The sequence below is a fragment of the Ochlerotatus camptorhynchus genome, unplaced genomic scaffold, assembly GCF_037179485.1.
Source record: "Ochlerotatus camptorhynchus isolate MF236.1 unplaced genomic scaffold, CSIRO-AGI_Acam_v1.1 ptg000125l, whole genome shotgun sequence".
Taxonomy (NCBI): domain Eukaryota; kingdom Metazoa; phylum Arthropoda; class Insecta; order Diptera; family Culicidae; genus Ochlerotatus; species Ochlerotatus camptorhynchus.
Genome location: NW_027040615.1, coordinates 1,679,827 through 1,707,664, shown reverse-complemented (window position 1 = coordinate 1,707,664; position 27,838 = coordinate 1,679,827). Strand labels below are relative to the sequence as shown.

Genomic DNA, 27,838 nt, shown 5'->3' with positions numbered 1-27,838 from the left:
CTCTTTCTGTAAAATATGTGTGGTCCTGAAAAGGACCAACTTTTCGATCTTCACAAATTCCACATCCTCTCCACCCCATCCATGGTTGTCATCAAGGTGATTACGCTGACTGCTGCTAGTTTACCACACCGTTCGTCCGATGCGAAAATGAGCGGATTCACAACATCATTGCTCTAGCCTGACTGCGGTATTGTTCAGCAGAGGCAGAGGGAAAAATTCCACCCTTTCCTGATTTGCTCCTGCTTCTGCTTGTCAGGCCGCCCGAAGCTTTAATGAGCAGAGGGAGTTTTTTTTTAGTTTAAATGATCTTTTTTTCAGTTCAACTTGGATGATTACCATATACATTTTTCTAAGTGATTTAATTGCTTTCTTCATCTTTAGGTATGGGCAAAATTCAAAATTTGTTTTACAGAATTAGTCCTAGACTTAGTACACGTTTTGTTTTTAGAATTTGAACAGAAACCACTTAATACTACTATTTACAGCTTAAAACTAACCTACTCTACTATATACACATAACCTACTATGTACAAATTGCTTATTAAAGCATGTTCAGCAAGATTGCATTTTTGGATAAATTTGGTTGTCATATCCTCAATTTTGGAATCTACTTTGGGAATTTCTGCCTCTTGATGGAGGTCTGCTATTCTTGTGTCGAATGGACGATCTAGGATCATCCTCAACACTCTATTCTGTGCAACCTGGATTTTGTTCCTGTGGGTCTGAGCGCACGATTCCCACACCGGGGCGGCATAGAAGATCGCGGGGGCTATGATCTGTTTGTAGACAGCCAGTTTGTTTTGCCTTGAGAGGTGGGATCTGCGGCAAATGAGCGGATACAAACACCTAACCAAGGCGGAGCACTTAACTAGGGTTTTCTCTATGTGGGAGCGGAACAGGAGCTTCTCATCGAACAACATCCCGAGATAAGTAACATCAGCGGGCCACTCGACAGGAGGGAGACGGTTTAAGTTTTGGCGATTGTCTGTGAAGGAACATGATCGCTTGGGTTTTCGAGGCGTTGATTTTGATTTTCCACGTGGTGGCATAATCAGTAAAGGTGTCAAGGCATCGTTGGAGCTTGTTCGTAATTTCACGAGGCATCCTACCCTTGACGGCTATCGCGGTGTCATCTGCGAACAGGAAGAACACGCAACCGTCTCCTAGAGGAGGGATGACCGACGTGTAGATGCTGTAAAGCAGTGGTCCCAGCAGACTCCCTTACGGAACACCTGCTGGGATCGGAAATTGTCCCGAAAGGGAACTATTCAACAACACCCTGAACGACCTTTGCTGTAGGTAGTTACGGGTGATTTTCACAAGGTATGGTGGAAAGTTGGAGTTACAAAGCTTGTATATAAGTCCGTCGTGCCAGACATTGTCAAACGCCTTTTCGACGTCTAACAAGGCCATGGCTGTGGACTTGGATACAGCTTTGTTACTTCGGATGTTATTCATCACCCGCACTAGCTGATGATTGGTGGAATGCCCCTTACGGAACCCGAACTGTTCCGGAAGAAGAATGTCATGTTCCTCCACAAACTTGTTCAGTCGGCTGAGGATCAATTTTTCGAACAACTTGCTCAGCTTGACGGTAGTGAAGGGTCTTTGCCAGGTTTGCGGATCGGGATGATTTTTGCCACCTTCCAGATGCTTGGAAAGTAGTGCAGCTCCAAGCATCTGTTGAGGATGGCAGCCAGCAGCGAGTGCACCCTCGGGCTGAGATTTTTCAACACTAGGTCGAATATTCCGTCAAACCCAGGAGCCTTCATGTTCTTACTGTATTTCAGAGCTGAGCAAATTTGTTCCTCTGTAATCCGTTCTTCTGGAGGGACGGCACAAAGGGAGGCATCTAACGTCTGGACGCACTGTGCAACCTGGTTCTCGAGTGGACAAGCAAATGCGACTGGGCAATGTGCTCCCCAATCGCATTGGCCTTCTCTTCGTTGGTCATAAGCCGTTCGTCATTGACTCTAAATGGTGGAATGGGCTTGGGGTGAGACTTCAGCACCTTGGCAACTTTCCAGAATGGTCTGGAACGGTCGTCCAGGTTCTGAACGAGCCGCCGGAAACTCTCGTTCCGGATTGAGACCATTCTGGAAGCGATCTGCCGATTCAGATCGACCATTTCGTATTTACGCTGCAGATCCCCAGTCCGCTGAAAGTAGTTGGCGCATGTGGGAGCGGCTTCCTCGATGCTGTCGCAGTCGTCGATCTTGTGGTTTTGCCGCATCTGATGCAGCGGCTGGCCATGCGGCAGTTCCTGGTGCCGTGCCCGAACAATAGGCAGTTCGAGCACTGAGTGACGCCACGGTGGGTCGGCTTATACCGCTCCCACTTCACTACGATGTGGAACAGTGTGCGTGTCGTCTGGAGATCCTTCACGGTTGTGGAGTTCTTCTCCAGATGGACCAGGTAGAGCTGGTCACGATACTTTGGATTTCGACCGGCTTGAGGCCGTTCGCCTTAATCTCGTCCATTAAGGTGGTGGTGTCCATGTCGTGGAGCCCACGCAGCAGCACTTTCAGCGGCTTGGTGGCCTCGACGTCGTGGGAGAAGTACTCCAACTTCATCCTGTCCAAGAGGGCCTGGACTGCTTTGTAGTGTTTTTCGGCCGGGACCATCAGTTTGTAGCCTTCCGTGCACCGTTGAATGGTGCAACGAAGGCCCTGCTTAATGTAGAAGTCCAGCTGCTTCCATAGCCCGGGAGGGAAGCCCTTCACATAGAAGGGTGGCAACTTCACTTTTTTCGGCACCGTCTCAGGGTCCGACTGCGGCTGGGCTCCGTTCTGCAGGGCGGAGAACTGATTGTTGCTCAGCAGCTTTTTTGCTGCCGATGCGGTGGCGCTGCTGTCTTCAGGTCTGGGTCGTTTAGTTCCGGGAGGTCCCGGCTGCGGGTCCGCAACGCCCGTCGGGACGGGCAATGGGGTTTTCTTCTGCTTCTTCTGGGCTGGCTCGGTGGTCGCGCCGTCTCCTGGGAGAGGCTGTTTTCCCGGCAAACCGGCACTCGCGTTACCGCGCGATTTCTTACCCATGGCTGGGTCAGCGAGAGCGTCACTACACAACGCGGAGCTAATTTGATTTGCGAACGAACGAACGAAACGAGAGAGAATACAAATCGACTGAACTGCTCAACAGTCTGGCAGCGAATGATGTCCGTCCATGAGCAGAGGGACGACAGCAGTGCTCTTATATAGTTTTACAGGTTCAAGCAAAACGATGCGCAACCAAATGATACTCGATTATGACGACTTGGTTTGGGGAGCACGTTTGTATCATTGAAACAGTGATAAAATTATCACTTTTAATTTGTACATTTTTTAACGGTTTTTTTTTTAGAAAATTAGAAAAGCATTTATTGTAACAGGTCGTATATAAATGACAAAGTTACATGCGTTAAAAATCTTACACCTTTTCGTGACGGTCGCAATTTTAGATATCCGATCTCCCAGTATCTTCCCGTAAGACGTAGTCTACGTCAAAACGGTTTTAAGGGGGTACTACCGTTTGTACTCCATTTTCACCCTATAACTTTGTCCACTGGAGAGATGGAAAATGTACGTGTTCGACAAAGTATCTGAAAATGACTTCATCTACAATGTTTCGATAGACGATCGTCAATTTTAACAAGAAATTTTTTTTTACACACCTTAGTGTACACACTTAGAATATTTGACCGAAATCTGTGAAATTTCACCGAAATCTCTACAGCTGAACGTTCGGTAAACCGTTCGGTGATTTTTCACAGATTTCCTGTAATTGTTCACAGATATTCGGTGAAAAGTTACAGGAAATCTGTGAAAAATCACCGAACTGTTTACCGAACGTTTAGCTGTTGAGATTTCGGTAAAATTTCACAGATTTCGGTGAAATAATCTTAATGTGTACACACCTCTTAAGCAAAACATTTCACCACTGCAATAAAGTCTTTCAAAATTGAAAAAATATTCTAGCAGACATCAAAATGCTACACTAAATAGTTTAGTTGCAAATTGCTATTTTCGATGCGGGAAGTAACACATTGTTCATCTCTGGGATAAATTAGGGCAACATACGGATCAGTTTCTCATCTTTTTTTCTGAAAATGAAATACTTTTTGAATATATTGCTATTTTCCGATTTTCTTATAAAACTTACTTACAATCCTATAATAGTGAACTTTCCTTAGGATTGAACTTGGGAATCTGAAGATCGCAACCAGAAGTTCAGAAAACGTCACCTGTGTAAATTTTGACTTATATCAAGCTTATCTCAGAAGAAAAACACCAATTGCTACTTACGCCAGTTACTAGTCCGTCCAGTTTTACTGATAGTAGAATCTTTCATCCTTCCAACACTTTGTGGGAATTTATCGGGAATTGACTTTCAACTCCGGGCTCAGACGTTTATTACATTTGATCTAACTCAAAACAGCAAAGTTCTATATTTATTTAATTAGAGTAAAGGTTACTCACTTTGCTAAATTGATGTTACTCAGTTTTTGACATTTAGCGCACAAATACGAAATTGAGTAAAAGTTACTCACTTTAGAGTAAAATCAGACGAGCGTGTGCACGGCAAAGCTGACAGCGGTGATGGGGACTTTGCTGTTTCGAGGGTTGGCAGCACGTGTTCCAATGCAGCAGCTGGCACGCAGTAAAGAGCATGGAGGACTAAAACTGCAACTGCCAGCGATTAAGTGTAAAGCGCTTCTCGTCAATCGCCATCTTCAAGAAATCGAATCCCTTCCCTATTATCAGTCCTTTCTCGTCCAACATATTCCTCGCCCCGCCGATCTTCCCTGCCTAAAGCACCTCTCTCAGCCATTTTTCTCCCAGATGACCAAGCTGCCTGATTTCCTGCGACCCATTCAAGGACACCCGGCCACCCACCGCTCCTGCTCTAAACTATATTTAGGGTTAATCTAATTTAATAAATGGCTGCCGATTGCTGTCCGTTAAGTCCGCAGAACTCTCCCAAAACGAACGGAAGCCATTCATTACCGGATTTGCTAAAAAAAAAAAAGAGTTCATCGACACAGCTTGACTGCTCCGTTTCTTCGTCGCTCGACACGCCACAACTTTGTCGCAGTTAGTTTTGCGAAGCACTTTATTTTCCAGTTTTATTTTCGGCCATAATACCTGCCAAAGTAGGTGGAAATGATCTAAATTTGTTGTTTTTATTCAATTCGGATGGAGGAGAAAAAAAAACCCGTGGGAGTTTCCCGCTCATTGTATTCATTCAGCGGGCGTTCCGTCATTCGTTGACTACTAAGTTCAAAGGCATATACCTATCATATAGAGCCATCGAGGAGAACTGTTGCAGCACGATTTGTTAGTCTAATTGAACCAACGTCCAACAAGCGATTGAGATCAGGCAAATTCTTCCCGTCGTCTCTTAAGGATGGGAGTGTACGTCGCTCCAGCAATCAAGAACATAAGCAAATGATTTATTATTTGGAAGCAGAAAACAAAAAAAAAAAAACGCTGGCAACCAGAATGCCGAAACAATTGAATGCCTTAATAAGAAAACATTGTTGCTCATTGCTATCGTTGTCTTGCGATCTTTGTGTTTTTTTTTTTCCTATCGAAGAAAAACAGAAATAATTGAGCGATAATTGCCAAGTTCCGTGTGGTCTTGTTCATAATTCTCCTTTTACTTGGAAGCACCCTTGCAGTTCGCAAGCAATGTGCTCCATAATTCAATTCATCTGCCGATGCCTGCTTCCTTTCTGGTGGTGGAAAACTTCTTTCCGAGACAACGGCCGGCGGTGGGTGGCGCAAAACGGTTGTTGATGAATGAATGAGCTTAAGGAGCTTGGCCTACGACTTTCTTGTGGATTTTGCATCTAAAGGGTGATACGGTCAAAATTTGGTCAATATCAACTTGACGTATTTCTTTCAATTTTGCATTTAAAAAACCTGAACACCCCTCATTTTGAAGGTGTGTGTGTGTAGAATGTTGCTCCTATTTTGATTTTGGAATTCACTCTTCAGTTGTCAAAATGCCGTCCAAGCAAGAAGAGCAGCGTATCAAAATTTTGCTCGCGCATCGCGAAAATCCGAGCTACTCGCACGCAAAGTTGGCAAAATCGCTAAAAGTTGCCAAATCAACCGTTACAAATGTAATTAAAGTGTTTGGGGAACGTTTGTCGACAGCCAGGAAGTCTGGATCGGGGGGAAATCGAAAACCGGAAGCCGCTGAGACGACAAAGAGAGTTGCCGGTAGTTTCAAGCGAAACCCTAACCTCTCTCTCCGAGATGCCGCAAATAAGCTGGGTGTATCGTCTACAACCGTGCATCGAGCCAAAAAACGAGCCGGACTATCGACTTACAAGAAGGTAGTGACTCCAAATCGCGATGATAAACAAAATACGACGGCCAAAGCGTGATCCCGGAGGCTGTACACGACGATGCTGACGAAGTTTGACTGCGTGGTAATGGACGACGAAACCTACGTCAAAGCCGACTACAAGCAGCTTCCGGGACAGGAGTTTTATACGGCAAAAGGAAGGGGAAAGGTAGCAGATGTTTTCAAGCACATGAAACTGTCAAAGTTCGCAAAGAAATATCTGGTTTGGCAAGCCATCTGTACCTGTGGCTTGAAAAGCAGCATTTTCATAGCTTCCGGGACTGTCAACCAAGAAATTTACGTGAAAGAGTGTTTGAATAAACGTCTGCTGCCTTTCCTGAAGAAACACGGTTGTTCCGTACTGTTTTGGCCGGATTTGGCATCTTGCCATTACGGTAAAAAGGCCATGGAGTGGTACGCCGCCAACAACGTGCAGGTGGTTCCCAAGGACAAGAACCCTCCCAACACCCCAGACCTCCGCCCAATTGAGAAATACTGGGCTATTGTCAAGCGGAACCTAAAGAAGACCAAAAAAACTGCTAAGGGCGAGCAGCAGTTCAAGGCAAACTGGCTTTCTGCGGCGAAGAAGGTGGACAAGGTGGCTGTACAAAATCTGATGGCAGAGGTCAAGCGTAAGGCCCGGCAATTCGGATTTGGAAAAGCGGAAGCCTAACTGAATATTTTTCCTGAATTTTATACTAATTGAACTTGAAAAAGAAATTTAATTTGATTTTTTAAATAAACGATTTCGCCGATTTACACGCGTTTTCCCTTGACCAAATTTTGACCGTATCACCCTTTACTCATTTGCTAGCACTACCGGTGGATTAAAGAGGCGTTCAATAATGAATAAGCCAAAGTCGATTGAGGCTTAATTTTGGACGGGTGCTGAATTAGTACTCATACAAGGTTTATTGGACGTTGAAGGTGAAACAATTTTGGTTGGAATTGAACCTTGAAAATGAAAACAAACATCGAGAAAAACTCACCGCTTCGATCTCCTTCTCGAACTTGACCGGCCGCAGCTTGCACAGCAGCGCCCCCACGTAGATCGCATTGATGATCAGGAACAAGCTGGCCCAGATGACGGCATCCATCGTGCACTCGACCTGCCAGCCCCAGATGATGAGCAGCACGCTCCCGGCAATGACCATACACCGCAGCCACAGCATCCCGAAGGGGGCATTCGGGGCCAGGAAGGCCAAGAAGAACAGCCCACTGCCGATCTGGTAGTACAGATGGTGGGTTCTCCGCAGCGAGAAGCAATCCATCAGTGTCCACTCACCGCCGCCGCTCAAGCCGAAGAAGCTGCTGAAACCACCTCCACCACCACCACCACCACCACCGTGCGAACCGCCTGACGATCCTCCGTTACCTCCGCCTCCCGTTCCTGGGATGAAAGAACGGAAAGTATCGTTACTTCTACCGCCGGGAATCAGGGGGGATCGATGGGGGACATCGCTAGGGGCACTATCACTACCACTAGAGGATGATGAGTGCGGGGACTGTTGACTATTGTGATGGTGAAGGTGACGATTGCTACTGCTGGCACTTCCTCCGTTCCAGACGTCCTTCTGGACGATGTACTGCGACGAGGGGGCGATCGGCGAATCCTCGATGATCAGCCCCTCGGGACTACCGAGCCCGGAAGATTGCGATTGCTGCTTTTGTTGCTGCTGCTGCTGCTGGGGATGGTGGACCATGCTGAGGGGGCTGGTGGTTTCCACTAGCCCGAGGACCAGGGTCCACCCCAGCAGGAACATGATTCGCTGTAGAAGCTCCAGTTTGAAGCCTTTGCCGGCGGTGGATGACTAGAGTTGATGCGGCGGTAGCGTTTACGTTTGCGCTTCGGAAGCATTCACAGCAGCCGTGAATGTGGCGACAGATGGATGGTCACACTTCTGCGGAGATGCTTCTCGGGGGGAGCATTTTCAAGGGGCATGCCAATGGAGGTTTTTGGATTGATTTTCTTCTTCTTATTTATTTGAATCTTCTTCGGTTTTCCCGTGGGATATCACATTTTGGAAGAGAGAGAGAGAGAAAGACGGTGAAATTTCGCACACGGCACTGCGGATTTCAATCACAAATCGAACACAAATTTCACTTGCTGTTGACTTTATTCCCGGGATTTAGCAACACTGATGACCAATTTCTGTGGGATCGCAGGGAGAGGGCACCTGTGGATGAAACGAAAAAAAGCAAGGAGTTATTAAAAAGCTGATGACTATTGAGTTATATTGATTGTAGAATTAGACTGATTTGAGATTTGAGCGTAACTGTGACAATGACTAACTAACAACACAATCTCTAGCAAAGTAGTTTTCAACCGGTAAGAAACTTGGTTCTGTCGCCATGGTGCCTAAGCACAAAAGAAAAGGGCAATCGCTGGTCCCCTTTCTGATTAAATGTATTTGAGCAATCAATTGTTTTGCTCACGTATGATGAGAATGATCCATCATCCAGGCAAAATTCTAATAAACTTCCCCGGCTTAATGCCAAGAAGGAAAAAGTCCCCCCTATTGTGATAACCACTTCCGATTTCTATGCTCTTCGCACGGAACATTTTTGAACTTCATTAAATTCAAGTTATCACTTCAAATTGGCCGTCGGGGTGAATGCCGTGTATTGGCTGAAACCTTGGACGGTTTCAAACGTCTGCTCAAGTATGTTACTGAGAAGCAACACACATTTATTACTTACCACTCCAAAACTGAACGTCTGTTCAAGGTTGAAATGACTGCCCAGTGGTGAATCCCTGGATCAGATCGAAAATGAATTGACAAAATTACTTGCAGTTGAGCCAGCCCAAGTAATCAAAATGAAAATGAAATCCGTCCTGGCGATTCGCGCAACGGGATTTGTAATGATTTGTATTCAGTTCACTTCAAGTCTAGTGAACTAAACAACCTTAAGGCCTTAGAAAAATTTGTCCTGTGAAGGAAGATTCTAATAAATTGAAATGTTCAAATTGTGGTGAAAATCACAAATCCAGTTTTTGGGAATGCAAGACTCGCAAAGTCATATTTCGTACTAAGCATCGGGCAGGTAACGCTCCACGTCATTTTTAGGTACATATATGATGTTAGGGAAAGTTTCTTCATATTTTATTATGGCGACAAACTTTTTTACTATTTGAGATAGACCATTGCAATGTTCTAAAAAGTTGTAGAACAATCAATTTGAAGCAACTTTGCTGAAGACCGAGCTGAAGACATCAAATTTCTTCCTCTTATGGTTCATGAATTATGTTTTTTTTTTAAAGTAGGTTAGGGTGACCCCTAAAAAACTAGTTTTCTTTGAATATCTTGTCATACGATCATTTCTTGTTAAAACGTTGTTCTGGATACATTTAGAACTTAAGATGACACATATTTTTGCTGAAGCAACTGAAAATCTCGGTATAGTCAAACTACCAAAAAATGAACTTTACCGAGATTTCAGATTTACCAATTGAATTAATGAGTATGCGCATGATTGACCGCCCGAGGATGCAACTCCGTTATTGCACACAGAGAACCAATAGACGTTGCTTGGGACTAGCGTACATCCTCAATGTGTAGGAAATGATGATCTCATACTTAACAATAGGCAATATCAGGCGCCGGCCACGGCTGAATGCAGGCTAAGACAGGAATGGGTAGGAATGTGTTGACGTGACACTCACTTAATTGGAAACTGAGAACACCCCTGCACTTTCACGAGGAATCACTGGGATATTGGCTAAAAGGGATGGGTATGCAGCAGCATTCGTTTTGGTAAACGATAAGCTGAATTGATGTCCTAACGATCCTCAGTAAGCAAAAACGTTTGCCACTAGGCAAAGGAGCTCCTCAAATTAAAACACATCAATTGTGATCGAGTTGTTGTTATTACCATGTATTCATAATAATAAATAAAAGCGATTAACGAATCTTGAAGGTGAAGGGGCTGGAGATTAAACTCATGATGTTCTGTTCAGTAAACAAAAACGATCGCTCTAAGGCCAACGAACCCCTCATATCACACCACCGAGTTTCGATAAATTTTGCAAAACCCACGGGATGAGTTCTTAAGGGGGTTAGATTTTAATTAGTCTTTAGTGGGAATGACACTGATAGAGCCTGCACATTTTAGCCGAAATACGTACCTGTCATAGATACCTAAATTAATTAAGTGGAATTGGAAGATAACCTTTTTTGCTGTTTTATTTAATCATTCCGCCAACACCGCAATTTCGTTACTTCAAATTGTAGTAGCTTTTTGACGTAGGACTACGCCTGTGATTTCTACATGGGGGTACACTTTGTGAAAACCAAAAATGGTACATGTAACACAATTATGAAAGATTTTAAACGTTAATAACTCAGCTGCCCCTGGATCAATTTCAATAAATTTATCACCAATCGATCAGAAATATTTCCACGCATCTGATTAATTTAAGACTTTATCATTTTTCATAATGTCACTATTGAAAATTGCACGAATGTGCAACTGTTGCTATGATAGTTAAAATTATCACCGCTTGCCTGCGAAAAACAATTTCCCTAGCGCAGATTTCGAAGTTGAATTCCGTCCGGTCTCATCAAACTGTGTCTATTCAATCACTGCATGGTGAGTGGTGGTGTTCTCCAGTACACAACGAAAGGCTGCCTGCAAACAGCGAGCTGCAGCCCACATGAGCATCCATAGAAGAAGGAAGAAGCCGCACCGCTATTGATCGGAATCAGTAGCTCTTCGTGAGTCGCTGTGGGCTATCTATGCCAAGCGTGTCATACTAAAGAGTATACACAGAGAGAACCCCGCTCAAATTCCTATTCCTACGCAAAACACAAGCTGCTGCTGCAGTTAACAAATAAGATTTATTATATAAGATCACGTAGGCCTACGTCACCGTTGCGTACAACCCCATAAGGCTTTCCCCTTTTAGTTTTTTTTTTTTTTTTCAATGATAGATACTTTTTCGAAGTTTGAAATTTGAAATATTCTTATATCTCTCAGAATTCTGATTACATACGAATTTTCGAATTAAGTTGCTTGTAAGATTTTCAAAGGGCACTTGACCGAATTCAAAGATTGAGCTTAGAAATTCTATGGGAAAGCAATGAGATCTACGGTATGAAGTTTGAATCCTTGGAATAAGAATTTTCTTTAAGAGAAGAAGAGAAAATTTGGGGCTAAGCGAGATTTCTGACTTCCATGACTTATTTCAAAGATCTCAGAACGTCCAAAAAGTAAGGCTTTTTCGTTAATTTTTTAAGCAATAAAACACTCAGGGAGGTAAAATATGTTATAACCCATTTATTAGTCATCCTTCGACATACAATTTGTATTTTTTTGAACTCGATTGGCATCTCCCCGTGGCCGGTGCACCAGGTCGCGCGGGCGTCCTCGCGCGGAAGTCGGAAAACGGCGTGGGAAAATACTCCTTTCCATGTGATCCTGGAACATAAATCGAACAAAAATCCTGATTAGTAATGAAATTTGGGTTAGAAATACGTATTCCGATTTTTTTTAATTAATTTTTTCAAAAGTTGTGGCCTTAGGAAAAAAAAGTCCATTTTTCTCACCCTAAAAATGCTTACAAAATCGTGGATTAAAATCCATTTTTGACAAAATCGAAAATGTGGATACGTATTTCTAAGCAGAATTTAATTCTGAACAAGAAAACCTAGGCGATATCCAAATTTGATGATAACTGGTTAGAGTTATTTCCCACGCCAGTTTGAAAAACCCCGTTTCGAGATAAACGCGTTTAAATGCTCAAATGCTCTCTCAGCGCGCCGGTACATGTTTTAGGAAATCGCTTCGTAAAGCGGTAAGGAATATTCTGGCGGACTTGGAGTCTTTTCTAGTTTTAAAGTATACCGTTCCGATTCAAATTTCGGACGATTCAAATTTCGGACACTTTCATTTTTAATTAAATATTACATCCAGTTAGAAACAAAGTAATAATGTTAGATGATCGTGGAGGGCACTAGTCAAAAAAATTTAAAATTTACAAGACATGTGGATCATATTCGACCGAGATAATCAACTTTTAAAAGTGTCCGAAATTCGAGTTTAGGTGTCCGAAATTTGAATCGGCACGGTATCCCAAAGAACATTTTAAACCAAAAAAAAATGCATTTTTTTTTTAAAATCAAAGTGCACTCCTTAAAAAAAAACAATCATAGCTCTTGGACTTCAAGCATTGAATTATGATAAGGATGCCAAACAAATTCAGGTGAATTGTAGATGAATGCTAGGATTGTAGTCATTTTGGGTAGAGTAAGCAATAAAATTTAACTAGATATTTCTGGTATGTTTTCGATGTATTTCAAGAAAATTTTAGGGCCAACTAGATATGAATTCCTAGTTTACAAAAAAAACATCTTTAGTGTTGATAAATCAATAAATAAGAGAAATTCTGAGAAGAGCTGCTAGGAAATATAGATAATAGTTCCAAGGGACTCTAATTCTTAATATAGCTCAAACAATTCTTTGCAGAATTCCATGCTAGTTTGAAGATAGTTTCAATAGAATTCCTATGAAAAGTCACAATAAATTTAAGAGAATTTCAAGGAGTTTTAAGTATATTTACAAAGAAACTCTTAGTAGTCTTTCAGGATATTCGGATGAAATTTCCAAGGGAATCCAAAGGAGAGCGTTAATAGAATTCCAAGAAAACTTCTAGGGCATCGTAAGAAGAATTTGAAGGAAAATCTGAGAATTAATCTCATCTGATATCCAAGGACGTATTAATATAATACTTTTCTAAATTCAAAATGGAATACCGAAAGATTTTTCAGGAATATTCTAAGTGAATTGATAGGAATACATTGGATAGAAAATAAAGCATTTTAATTATTAAGAATATGAAGACAAATGTAGATTCAATTTCAATAGTTTTCTAATACTAATATGGATAAATTTTCTAGTGAATACCGGACACAATTAAACGATTAGGTTTAACGTTAAGGTTAATCTTGAAAATAAAAGTAATTCTGACCGCATTTCCTAATGAATTCCTTGATAAAACTGCAAATACATAATAAGATGAGTTTCAAAGAAATAATTTAGTAATTTCAAACAGCATTCTTCGTTTTTCAATCGTGACAAAGAATATGAGAGGAAATGGATGTAATGTTGGCCTAAATGCCCCTAATTTGGGCCCATACATAAATTCAGCAATCGACTAAATTTTCAATAGCGACCAAAAATATCCATTAGTACCCTCCCAATGACGCGTTCATCTAGATAAAATAGATAAATAGCAGATTTTTTGCGATGGGCCCAATCTTAGATCCATAGACCAACATTAGATCCATTTCCCCATATGTCTTTTTGTCTAAAATTCAAGACGGATGACACAAATTTTCACTTCACTTGCACTATCTTAATCGACCGAATTAAACTCTTTCACTTTGACCTCGAAGTCAAACACGGCTCCGCCTTGAATGCGTTGCATTGCAATCTTGTACGTATTTCGTTGTTCTTGTTGTTGCAATGACTCAACGTCTGAGCAGCCCCAGCAATTGGCGGCGCCGGCTGATAAACATCGCTTATAAATAAAACTCGTTGAAGCAGATAATTCCGCAATGCATCGTCGCTTCGGCACCATGCTTCGATTTGCGGTTTTAGACCTGTGGTTTGTAAGATCTTCACCCCAAAGCGAAGATAGTTGTAAACAAATCATAAATGTTTAGATTCGCCGCACCTGTCAGTGTCACGGTCCGCGACGATTGATCGGAAAACCCCGCCACAACGATGATTCAAGTTTCTCCTCTATATCCTCATTCACCAGAGCAGCATGGCACACGTGATCGGGGAAAACGCTCGGTCGACAATTTGATGGTAGGGAAAATGACGGCTTCGGCGCTTCTCTATACCTATTATCGTCAGAAGGAGTATATTAATAGCGAATTCGTTTATTATTCAGTTCCAACCTGGATCGGGTATCAAGATTGGGTCTGCTTGTTTTCTGACAAACGTCAGTTTGATCGTTTGTTTTTAAAACCCAGCTCAGGTTGAGGTTCGCACTGACAAAAAGTTCGGTTTCGCACTGGGTTGGAACTGGTTCCAACCCCGATAATAAACGAATTAGCTATAAGTCTTCTGTCATTTTCGTTTTTGCGGTGTCAGCACTGGTGTTTTTTCAGTTACCGTGCGTTAGCCACGGTCCATTTCAAATTGTCTCATAATTTATGAGCGGCCCTTGTATTAGACATTTGTCGAATTAAATATTTTTAATCGGTTATATCATGCCCGATCGTTACCCATCGTTTCAAACATGTTCTGCACTCTCATTGGTCGAAAAATGACACCATAGCGAACAAAAACTAATCGATTAGTTCTAGATAGAGCTGGAATTAGGGTGTAGCAGCCTTTGTAAACAATGACTTCTCTCGTTGATTTCTCGGAATTCAATGCACACCTACACAAACCAATATATCAATCGGGTAGGAGAAGTCTTCCTCTACTCGATGGTGATGTTGATTTGCCAGGGAGGGCCATGACTTCCGATAAATCATCGAGAGAAGTCATTGTTTACAAAAGCTGTTACGCCGTAATTCCAGCTCTATCTAGAGTTATTAATCGTGTAATTAAAAAATCACTGAATTTTGGTGAGATTGCTATGATTAAAAACAGCGTAAAATGTCATCGCTACCGAGGGGGCAGCAAAAGCGTAAAAAGCACACACACACCAGACATACGAAGGCATTCTTCTTCGGCACACCGCTGCTACGTCACCGTACACGCTATTTCAAAACTACAAAAAATTGGGAACAATCCACCCAGATCGGTCAAAACTGAACCGACCCAAAAATGGGTAAACGACATGAATCCGATCGACTTTGTTCATTTGTCAACTTGTCACTCGCAACCAGAGATGCCAAGCTTATTTTGAAAAAATCTGGCAAAACCCGAAAAAAATGTCTGTCAAAAATCTTGCACAGCAAATTAACATAGAAAGTTGCCAGATTTCTCAAATAATCTATCTGGCAGAGCTTTAATTTCTCTGGCTGTGCCAGATAAATCTGGCAACCTGGCAACCCTGCTCGCAACACAGGCTGAGTAGGTTCAGTTTTGACCGATCTGGGTGTATTCTACCCAAATTTGGGTAGTTTTGAAATAGCGTGTACACCACAATTCAAGCTGAACAATGCATTAGGTCCTAAGTAACATTGAACAATTCTCTTCGTCGACTTTCTCTTTAGCATAAGGTTGTTACGAAGTGATCGGGGTTGATCGTTCAGGTCAATTTGCCTCGCAATCTGTAGAATATCGGCCACGGTTAGGGCTCTGCTTGTGTCCCTTCTAGTCCGGAGAGGTTCTAGGTCGATAAGTTGACAACGGTTTTCGTAGCTGGGTAATCGTAACGGATCATTCAAATGCAATCTACGTAGCGCAAATCGAAGAAAGCGACGTTGATCAAGATTTGATTGTCTCGAAACCGTTGTTGTAGTTTGGGTTCCAAACCGCTGAACAATACTCCAGCGCCGATCGAACAAGCGAACAACAGGCAGTAGATGTCCTGAAAATGAACCTTAAAGTTCTAGACGCCTTATCGACAACATATGAAATGTGTTGCTTGAATGATAGCTGCGAATCCAACATCGCATTCAAGCCTTTCACGACTAGACGATGTTCCAAAAGTTCCAAAAGGATTTCGGGTGTAGTTTAAGTTTGCACTGGATGCCTCGTTGGAAACTTGAAAAGCATTGACGACTGACTCGCTGGTACATGTGATTCAGCCTCACATAATGAAGTTTCAGGGGATACGTGCGATACTTCGTAAATCTTCTTAATGCTGCTCTCTTGATTGTCTTCAACCTACGTAGCTCTCTCGTCTGTCTGGATAAACTTTGTGGTGAGTTCTTTTCGGGACGTGTCTGTCAATGACATATGCCAAGATATGTGAAAATGTTTGCGCTGCAGCCTCAACGTCATCTGGATCAAGGATGTTCTCCCATACCATGCTAGACCATACATCTATGACGTTACGGTGGCCAGGTTTACGGAAGTCATAAGAAACCCTAGCAGGACAATCGTCGAAATCACGCATGAGTTTGTCATCAACAGTCACAATTAGAGGTGGGTGATGCGGAACTAGCTTAGTTAGTGCACAAGGAACCGAGGAAATTAATTGAGCCCTGTCCTGAGTACTCACGAAGCAGAGGTTCAAACTATGATTGTTTTCGTTGACTACATGGTTATTTTGAGAAAGCGTTACTGCGCTGTAGTTGTCGAGAAGACTAATAGCTCCTGCGTGACATGTAGATGATACAGGAATCCGCATGAGATGGACTCCATGAGAAACGCCAGGCAGATTGAAGTCACTCAAAATGAATATCTCATCAACTGGAGTGGCACTTCGATAACTGTGAAAACAGACCGACAGTGAGTATCGATGAGTTCATTGTCCCGGACTCGATCAGTTGGAATGTACAGAGCGCATAGAAATAGTGTGCGATCACCCAGATTGATGGCTGTCAAAACCTGCTCCACATTGTTCCACGAATCGTTCTCGATGACCTTTGCCTCCAACCTGCCACGGACAGCTGCAAGCTGCAAGGACACCTACACTAGTAGATTGACGGATGTTGTTAGGAGTCCGATCACTACGAAAGACCTCGTAGTCAGGACCGAAGATTTGACTGGAAAGCGTTCGAGAATCGAGCCACTTTTCGCACAGGACAATTACATCGAAGCAACGATGCGATACAGCTAGGCGGTACTCTTCAACATCAGAATTCAATCCACCGATGTTTTGGTGGTAGATCACGGCGTCCTGCTCACGGCAAGAAATCGAATGACTGGAAATCACAGATACATCAGGAAATAATTGACCATTATCGAGTCTGATTGAATACTCGCCATAGAGAGGGGGTTGGGAGACCCCCTCTCCAAATCCGACAGCAGGTCCAGAACGACTACGACGAACGAAGGCTGCTGATGGTTGGACTGAGACGGATGGATTGGGGGCTTCCATGGGGCTTTCTACGGCGCGTTCCGGGTTCCCAAGATTGGACAGAGGCATCATCACAATGACTAACATAGTCCGAATGGGTCAATACATTGATTGTACATGCCTGTAGAAGCAAGCTGGAAGACTCCTGATCCAGGTCCAGGACGACTATTCTGAGCGCTGACAGGAAACGGCTCGACTGGGCTGGAGGAACCAGAAGCTTCCAAAAAGTGGTCTATTGCGTGTTCCGAAGATGAATTAGGATTGTTCGAACAGGAAAGAGGATGTTGTAATTGAACAGTATCAGAAGTGCTTCTCAACTGGAAACAGCACTGGAACACGGAAGCTGATCACGCAAATCAATGTATCTAATGTATGCATACTTGCCGGAAGACCATGGTTGGGAGACCCCACCACTTAGCTCTAGCCCATAATACGACAGCCAGTGCGTTCTTGTCTACATAGTTCCAATTCACAACGTGGCATCCAATGCTGAATCAGCATACTGGGTCTAGTCCGGAGATGGGAATTGAGAACTCGGAAGTTCCCGGAACAGGAGAGATCGTGATGGATCGTGATGGCAGGCATGTTCAAACGAGGTATCCACATGTTTTTTGAACCGTCTTCAAATTCAAGGAACAAATTTCCTTTCGACCATGTATACGATGTAAGAGCAACTTCGCGTAGTTTGGGATCCAATCAGACTTTGTACGAGATGAAGCTCATACGGCTGATGTCGGATCCTTTTTGACTAGCGGCACAACCTTAATCGGATCCTCGCACTGCACACAACCTTTGACCAGCTTCTCGATTGATTCCGATTTCACGCTAGGATGTATACGAGAAGGGTACAGCCAAAACAGCTTGGTGGGTTCAGGGACAGTAAGAACCTTCGTAAAGACATTGTCATCCGTTACTGCTTTATTACCACCAACAAATGGTTTGCTGGTGAGCGAGCCTTCATCGCGGCACCGTTTTAATGGTTCACTGAACTCTCGCGTAACATTTGACTAGGGCCTATCCTCGTTGATCGATTCTCTTCATCGACTTTCTCTTTGGTTTACCACGGCAACATAAACGAATTTCTCGCTAAGCTCGCAGCATACAGAGAACTATGTTAATGCGAAGAGAAAATCGACGAAGAAAATTGATCATCGCAGTTGGGCCCTTATGAAATAGAAATAGTTGTTGGGCTCTGGGACGGGACTTGACAATCGGGTAGCGATTTCGAGCCAATTTGTTGTCAAATCCCAGCCAGTTGCTGATTGATCGATTTGACAGTAGCAATCGTGGAATAAAAAGGACAGAGGGATCACATCAATCTGGCTGGCAGTGATGCCGGAATCAATGTTTACGTCAATGGCGTTAATTGTTTATATTTCCGAAAGAAAAGATGGAAAATAGGGTCCACGGCGTTCTTTAAGAGATGGATATACTAGTTAGTTTATGGTTGTTTTTATTGTATTAAGAAAAAATGATGTACAAGGTGCTAAACTGCGGTAGAAACTCCGAATCAAATTCAAATTAAAACAGACAAAATATTCTGCAATCCTGGCATCATTGGTAACTCCGTCAAACACTATGCACAAATTTTCGACGGGCATTCATCAAAAACATTAAGAAGAGTAAGAAGCTGGATTGTCAAGTCCCGTCCCAGGTTGGGCTGTCAAAAACGAAAACGACATTAAGTGCGCCCCATACGACAGAAGCTTCGTCAATATTTCTAGACCAACAATGGAAATAGGCGGAACAACCAAACGTAAAACAATGGCTTTAAACACAAAATTCTCGAGAATCAAAACACTCTCACTTTTTTGCAAAACGATGCTCAGGGTTAAGATGCACTTTCATGTAAAAATCAGCCCTCAAGGACTTCATTTACCCACCCTGACAATAATAGGTAAAGAAGTGCCGAAGCCGTCACTTCCCCCATTCTGACAAAGCAATGAATTACCGAAAAGTTTGCCTCCGAAGTTTGTTTTGTTTACTTCTCCTCTCATTTTTTTTTCCGTTCACGCTTCTTTGGAGCTTGGTGGCGCACGTGAAACTTTGACATGTCTGTCGAATAATTGGCCATTATGAGTATTTACCAAGAAGGGTATCACCATAATTTTCTTTCGCTTTCTTTGTGACAACAAATCTAGATGTACATTTCAAAAGGTCCTATCGGCTTTGATCGATTCCCTTCATCAAATTATCGTACGTTAATAACTTAGCCGGCGAGCTGTGTTTTACGTTTTGGACGCTAGATAAGAATCAAACTATGTGGCAAAATGGCACGAAAGCTGTTTACATAGCCGTGGTTATCATAAGAGAAAATCCATGAAGATAATCAATCAAAGCCGAGAGGATCTTTTGGAATGTTCATCTATAAATATCGACGTTTCAAGTTCGACAGGCAGCCCGCCTTTGTAGGAAAAACTTCCCACATCAAACTTATTCCATGTACATATACCTACAATGGTAAAAAAGTTGACCTTCTTGTTGTTCTTTCAATCTAGAATATGTCCGTTGAATGTCTAATTGTTTGAGACACCTCTCGTCGTCGTCGTCGTTTTCTTCTTGTTGATGTGTCAAGTTTAGCAGGCCTACTCAAGACACACACAAAAAAAAGCAGAAAATCGTTTCGACACTGAAAGAAAAGAAAACTGTGTCACCGAGAAAGCAGACCGAACGGCATTTTCGCTGGAATTGAGCCAGAAAAAAAAAACGAAAGGGAAAACTCACTCTACCCATATACCTACGAGGTAGGTACTCAGTGCCAAGTATGGCAAATGTTTCATGGCTTCATGCATCGACGGTGATGACTGGAGAAATTGACAGGCCAGCACCACTGGAAAATGGGTACGGGAAATGTCACTCGCGCTGTCTTCGGTGGTTCGAACGGGTCGCCGGAGTCGAAGTTGAAGGTGACATTTCAGGACTGATTTGGGATTGGGGCGCAACTGATTTTGTAACCAACGACTAAAAGTTCACTCTCACAAACTAACTACAGAGAGGTACCGTTGTTAGCGGATGGATGCATTAGGTTCTAAGTAACATTGATCGATTCTCTTCATCAATTTTCTCTTTCGTTAATAACTTGAGTATTAACCCGTTTCTAGTGGTGTTTGTCGTATAAAATTCTAGAAAATAGTTTGTTTGAAAATCGATCTGTGTGGAGAAATGAGCTGAGAATGTCTTAACATGACGGTGAGGATACAAAGAGAAAGTCGACGAAGAGAATCTGTCAATGTTACTTAGGACCTAATGCATTGTTCATCTTGAATCAGGTTGTTTAATTTTGAAAAACATACCGATTTTCATACATCATCTGAAAGAGCATAGTTTTCTGGGCACACACGCACGACGCGTTCAACTTGCGGTTCGATTTGGAGTGAGGAAAAATAAACTGTGTTGTACTTATGCTGCGATCTGACAGCAGCCGGCGTAAAACAAGGTATGGGTATGTGCGCAGGTACGGTGAAGAGGTGTGACATTGCACCGTTCTACACTCCCCCTCAATGAAGCATTTCTTCAGCTGTACTCTTTAAGCCCAAGCATCTCGCAGAACTCCTGGTGCTTCAGCGGACCCAAGGGCTTGGTCAAAATGTCAGCGATCATGCGATCGGTGGAGCAGTACTGCAACTCTATCTTCTTCTTGACACACAACTCCCGCACAAATCGCTCACGGGTGTCAATGTGCTTGGAGCGTCTGCTGGTTCTCTCCGTTCGTACAAACGCCAAGCATCCTTGGTTATCCTCCATCACAACCGTTGGTTTTTCTTGCTGTTCACCGAAGCCGCTGAGTAACTGTCGCAGCCACAGCGCTTCCTGGCACGCTTCGCTGAGAGCGACGTATTCGGCCTCCATGGACGAAAGTGTAACGGACGATTGGCGACGGCTTGCCCACGAAACAATGCTGCCTCCAAACTGGAACACCATTCCGGAAGTAGAGCGGCAAATAGTGACATCTCCAGCCCAATCTGCATCGGAGAATCCGACCAGTGGCTGATCAACGGCTCCATCCATCTTCAACTGATAGTCTCTCGTTCTCTTCAGGAAACGCAGCACAAGCTATGCTGCCACCCAATCTACTTCGCTCGGTGTACTAAACCTTCTTCCCAAAATTGCAGCGGAAGCCGGTAGAGCAAACCACCGACAAGACTGCGGTAGTTCGTTGGATCGTCGAAGGTGATTCCGAAATCGGCCAGTCGCAAATATCCAGGGTCCATTGGTGATTTAGCAGTTTTCGCTTCTTCCATCCCATGCACCTTCAACAATGTGTTGATGTAGTTACGCAAACTGATCTTGAAAGCATCGCCTTCACGCTGTACTTCAACCCCGAGAAAATGTCGCACTTCTCCGAGATTGGCCAGCTCAAACTCCGCATTCAGGAACTCTTGTACAGTCTTGATTTCGTCTGCATCCATTGACGCCAGTAGAAGATCGTCCACGTACACCAACAGGAGAACCTTCGCCTTTCTGTCGTCTCGAAAATAGAGGCAGGGATCTGCCACCGCTGCCTTGAATTTGTTCTTCACTAGCACTTCATGCAGCTTCTTGTTCCAGCAGCGAACAGACTGACGCAATCCGTAGATGCTGCGCTGGAGCTTGCACACCAGCTGTTCCTTCCCGGCCTTCAAGTATCCCGGCGGTTGCCGCATATAAACTTTCTCCTCGAGGGTCCCGTGCAGGTAGGCCGTCTTGATGTCTAGATGCTGAACGACCATGCTGTGCTTTGCAGCCACCGTCAAAAACGTTCGAAATGTTGCTTGACTAGTAACGGGGGCAAACACTTCTCCGACGTCAACTCCGAACCGTTGCGAATAACCTTGGGCTACCAGCCTTGCCTTAAACTTCACTACGCGGTTGTCTTCGTTCTTCTTCGCCTTGTACACCCATTTTGATCCGATGACCTTCCGCCCCTCTGGCAACTGCATCAGCTTCCACGTTCCGTTGATACGATGGGCCTCCAACTCTTCATCCATTTCTTTGCGCCACACAGGTTCTGCTAGAGCTTCTTCAATACTAACCGGTTCTTCCACTGCGCACGCTGCAACGCCTGCCACGTAGTCCAGCTGAAAATCGTCCAGATCCCTTGGTCGTGTTTTCGACCGCTCCGATCTACGAACAGTTGAACTCGCACCTTCTTCTCCATTGTCAGCTTCATAAAAATCTTCCGGAGCTCATCTGGATCGTCATCAGAATCCTCATTCTTCTTCAGCGGCAGCAGCTTGATTTCTTCTTCTGGCTTCTTGCTTGTTGTTGGGATCGTTACTTCCACGGACGACGTGCCGTTCCCCAACTCAATGAAACGTGCATCGCGGCTGATCGTGATCTTATCTGTCCGAAGGTCAACAAAACGGTAACCCTTCTGCTCTATCGCATACCCGATGAACGTCATCTTGATTGCTTTGCTGTCGAGCTTCTTGCGCTTGGTGTCAGGCACGTGTACGTACGCCTGGCTTCCAAAAACCCGGAGATAACTCAAGTCCGGTTTCCGGCCCCACCACAACTGGTATGGTGTTGTCTGGATCGATCTAGATGACAGCCTATTTTGGAGGTAGGTGGCGGTGAGCATCGCTTCACCCCAGTAGCGCTTCTCCAAACCCGCGTCCACCAGCATGCAAGTCGCCATTTCCGTTAGGGATCGATTCTTGCGTTCAGCGACACCGTTTTGTTGAGGAGTTTAGGGGGTAGTAAACTGTGGTTGGATCCCTTCCGATTTGTAGAACGCTCGGAGTTCCCTGTTGTCAAACTCTCCCCCTCCATCAGAACGCACAACGCCAGGTTTACGACCAAAAATATTGCTAACCCAACGCACGTAATCCCTAATATTGCCAGCCGCCTCACTTTTGTTTTTCAATAGGCACGTAACGGTGAACCGGCTGTAGTCATCGGTAATCGTCATAACATACCGATTGCCGCTCGGCGTAGCATTGTCCATCGGACCACATAAATCAGTGTGGACTATGTCCAACACTCGGGACGACTTACGGTCAACGACCGAAGGAAATGGAAGCCTAGCTGACTTACCTTCCATACAGCATTCGCAAACCAAACGCAGTCCACAATCGGTCACTTTGATCCCAGTAGCTAGTTGTTCGTTGATGATCCGCTCTGCAGCAGCCCAATCGCGGTGACCGAGCCGCCGGTGCCATTGATGCTGGCAATCCATTTTTTGCATTCCATCCGATGCAGCCATCGACGCTTCCGCTACCCGCAGGTAGTACAAACCACTGTTTCGGCTTCCCGTAGCCACTACGTTATCTTCCGCGTCGATAATTTTACAGCCACTCTTGTCAAAATTCACCTGGAAGTTCTTCTGTGCCAATTCTGCAACACTGACAAGTTCGTAGAAAGTCCTGGCACAAATTTTACCTCATTCACGTCAATTTTTGTCACTTCCAGAACCGTCGATGCCGACGATCACTCCGCAACCTTCCCCTTCAATTTGGGTCTTTTTTTCCGTCGGCCAGCGTGATAAAACCACCAGCGAACTTACTCAACGACCCGAAGAACGCCTTGTCGTTGGACATATGTGCACTGGCACCGCTGTCAATCACCCAGCTCGACGAACTTTCACCCCCAGCAGTAAACGCCACTCCTCTGACGTCATAATGTGCCGCTTTGGCCCTCGGATGGTCGTCTGAATCGTGTCGGGAGGGATTTCCGTCCTTCTTATGCGTAGACAAAAACTTGCGGCAGTTCCGCTTGATGTGTCCTGGTTTCTTACAAAAATGACAAGTACGCGCTTCCTTATCCGACTTGCCATCACCATACCGCACGTCTGAGCGCATCGCTCTCTCCACCCTGGAAGATCCACCTTTCCTTTCTAATTGCCGGTTATATTCATCCACCAGCTTCGATTTTACGACATCGAGGGAGATATCGTCATCCGATCGGCTATCGAGCGCCGTGACCAGACCATCGAAAGAGGCAGGAATACTACGAAGCAACATACAGATCTTCGTATCTTTATCCAACTTCATCCCAGCAGCATCCAGGCGATCAAAAATGTCGTCAAACTCTTGCAGGTGTTTTTCGATATCACCGTTTTCCGACAAATTTGTGGAGCATATCTTCTTCAGAAGCAATACACGAACCGAGCGGGTCGTCTTCTGGTGATAAGTTCTGAGCTCATTGAATGCATCCTTCGCATGCACACAGTTTCGAACTAGCGGGAGCTCACTGTCCTCCAGCAGCAGAATCATGGTTGCTTTCGCCTTCCGGTCCTCACTTTTCCACATCGCGGACATGTTTTCGTCCTTTTCGACGACGTGCCACAAATCTTCGCGCGCTAGCAGCATCTCTAGCCGCACCTTCCAAGTCTGCCAGTTGACACCGTTCAGCTTGGGAATGGCATACTTTGCATCGGCCATGATTCACTTTTCCGCACTTTTCTTCACCCGATCGACACACGGGCACAATAGTTTTCGCGATTTCACAATGTCGCCGTTGTGACGATTCACCACAAAGCACTTTTCGATTCTCACTGATTCTCACGATGTTCTTGAGATCGAATCCGTTCCAGCCTGGGCCCATAACCTGACGGCATGTAGAGTCCGGGGGCCAACACAGTGGAAAACAACTCAGGTGGAACGACTTGAAATCAATAAATGAAACTCGCGAAATTACATATGAACACTTTCTTTATTAAAAAAGTATAAAATAGTACACGCACGACGCGTTCAACTTGCGGTTCGATTTTGAGTGAGGAAAAATAGACTGTGTTGTACTTATGCTGCGATCTGACAGCAGCCGGCGTAAAACAAGGTATGTGCGTACGAAAGGTACGCATCGGCAGGTGTGGATGTTAACTGGCGCAAGGTACGGTGAAGAGGTGTGACATTGCACCGTTCTACAGAAATCTGTTTGCATAGCAGTGGTTATGAAAAGAGAAAGTCGATGAAGAGAATCGATCAAAGTAGATAGGACCATTTGAAATGTTCATCGAGACTTAACGACAGCTCGCTCCTAGAAATACTCAGATGGGCGGAAAAAAACAAAATACAATTCGGCAGCAGGGATTTGTATCTAAATTATCTTACAACCCTTGCTAATACTTAGCATTTCACATGACTTTTACTTTTGATTCGATTTACGTGCAAATTAATAATTGATTGCATCGCAATAGGCCTTTTTAATAGAAACTAAACGATCGATTCAACCTCTGGTGGTGAATAGGAGAACGTGAAAAAGAGTGTTGTGAGCATAAATTTTTGCCTTGAGACATAGGAAGCGGAACACTTTTTTACTTTTCCTGATAAATTGATTCATCTGAGATGCTGCAAAACTTAATCTACAGTTGAAAAATTTAATTCTGTAACGTTTTGGAAAAGATCCTGCTGGTGTTCAGGAATATTTTTGTTGAGAAAAATGGAAAATTAGAAAAGTGCCTTAGTGGTTATGATCTTCCGGATTTCTTGTGTTCGAATAGTTAAGGTGCAAATCAGTTCAGATTTGTGGAAAATCGTACAATAAGACAATTACCGATGGATATTGGTAAGATTTTGAATGAAAAATGCTGTTATTTGCGTTGGGGAAAATACTTATTCTGATGTAAACAAACGGTTTGGTTGACGTTTCTTCTCGAACTCGCGTGGCGCACTCTACGTTGGTGGTGCATTAAAAAGGCGTATATTTTGCACATTTTTTGGTGCCAATAATTAACCAACTAAGATCAATTAATCAATAGAGTTAGAATATTGCTTTTGATTCCAAAAACTAGTTGAATTTGAGAAGCACACGAAACATAAAGGTGATTGAATTTCTGTTCGATTGCAATACTCTCAAATTTAATCTAGTAAGAATAAGAAATCCTCGGAAAAATTCTAATGGGAATGGTCGTTTGGCTCAGATTTTGACAGTTCATTTGGCTCAAAACATTCCCTCCGCCCATCTCTCCTTCTAGTATTTCTACTCGCTCCCATACAAAGTTCCACCGAGGGGTGCTAAGATGGTGATTTTTCTAATATAAACGCACTTATTTAAAATAGTTCCAGTGCATCAAAAATGATGAAATTTTGCATTTTGGTTATTATTTTACAAATACGATTTTACAGCACGATTACAAATACGCATTTAACGCTATACCCTAAACAACCCAATTACTAGCTCCCTGATCTTACGTAGTAATAATACTGATCGCAAATGGTAGCTTTAATACCGAAAACCAGAAACAAGAATTGGCGAATCACAGCAAAGCCAAAACTGGTCATGCGACACCTAGTTTTAAGATCCGCAATTACAAAAACGATGATGTACTAAAAAATATCATGCAATTTGACAGATATCAAAACGTTATTACCATCTTCACCCCCTCGCCATCGGTTTGTCAATCGTCACTTTGATTCTTCAATACCGGCTAAAACCCTTATCCGCACACACTAAGATTATTTTACCGAAATCTGTGAAATTTTACCGAAATCTCAACAGCTAAACGTTCGTTAAACAGTTCGGTGATTTTTCACAGATTTTCTGTAATTTTTCACAGATATTCGGTGAATAATTACAGGAAATCTGTGAAAAATCACCGAACTGTTTACCGACCGTTCAGCTGTTGAGATTTCGGTAAAATTTCACATATTTCGGTGAAATAATCTTAGTGTGCAAACAACGATACCTCTCACCAACAGTAGAGGAATCGCTTTGCGAGAAATCGGCGATTGAAGTCATTGTTTACAAAACCAGTTGCGCCCCAATCTCAAATCAGTCCGGATTTTTGAATTGCTCGGAAGAAGGTCGTTTCGCTTGGTGGAAGTTGGAAACTTTTGTGAATGTCGTTTGGAAATTTATTGGATTGAACTTCGCAATACACTGCAGGAAAAGTCTTCTTTTGATAACAATATCAACAATATGGAAGGGTACCGTCGTGGCGGGCTTCTTTTGGACACTTTTATTCGATCTTGAATATGTTCGTATGAAATCAATAAAGTAGTTGATAATAGAATGTGGCATAGATCCAATAGGGATACCGTTATGGTGTGTAATGAGAAGTATATGAACGACCAAGCTTGGTTGTAGAAAATTTTCGCCATCAAACCACAGTCGGAAATGTAAACAGGTGAGCTACTTTGGACTGGACACGTGGTAATTTTTCATCAGTTTTTAAAATAAAAAGTTCAAAATCAATCAACATCATAAACTCTATGCAAAAGTTAACCATCTGTCATAGTTTGGTCAGTCAATTTACGGGATTAACAGAACTTTTAAAAAATCATGAACTTTTGATATGTTGGAAATTTAATTGCGTAGCGTTACTTTTGTAACGGAATATTTCGTAAATTTCATACTGGCAACTGTAATGTACCTTATTCTGATTGATTAACTTAACTTATTTGGAAGTGAATAGCTCTCCAATCAGAGTTTCGAACTGGAAAAGCATGACAATTACCATTGCCGGCTACGTCCATCTTCTCCGTCCGTCCGAATGATCTGTAATTAGTCGGCTTCCTCGTGATTCCTAAGCTTAAGATCAATTGTTCTCCCAAATGAATCACCATCTCCTTGATCTTGATAGTAAGAAAGTCCGTCTTTCCTTGCTGGTCTCGGGAAGAAGTGCTTCGGGATAAACGAACCGCACGCAAAAAAAAACAT

The 27,838-nt window shown here is 43.4% G+C and overlaps 1 protein-coding gene across 1 annotated transcript in view; it reads right to left on the bottom strand.

Moving 5' to 3' along the window:
• The window catches only part of LOC135700042 (uncharacterized), a 105,792-nt gene that overhangs the window by 30,970 nt on the left and 46,984 nt on the right, over window positions 1–27,838 (bottom strand). The window contains exons 2-3 of the mRNA XM_065220433.1: window positions 7,811–8,507; window positions 7,320–7,720 (exon numbers count right to left, since the gene is read on the bottom strand). Coding sequence (XP_065076505.1) covers window positions 7,320–7,720; window positions 7,811–8,093 — 684 coding nt within the window. The 5' untranslated portion in view covers window positions 8,094–8,507. The remainder of the gene's footprint in view (window positions 1–7,319; window positions 7,721–7,810; window positions 8,508–27,838) is intronic.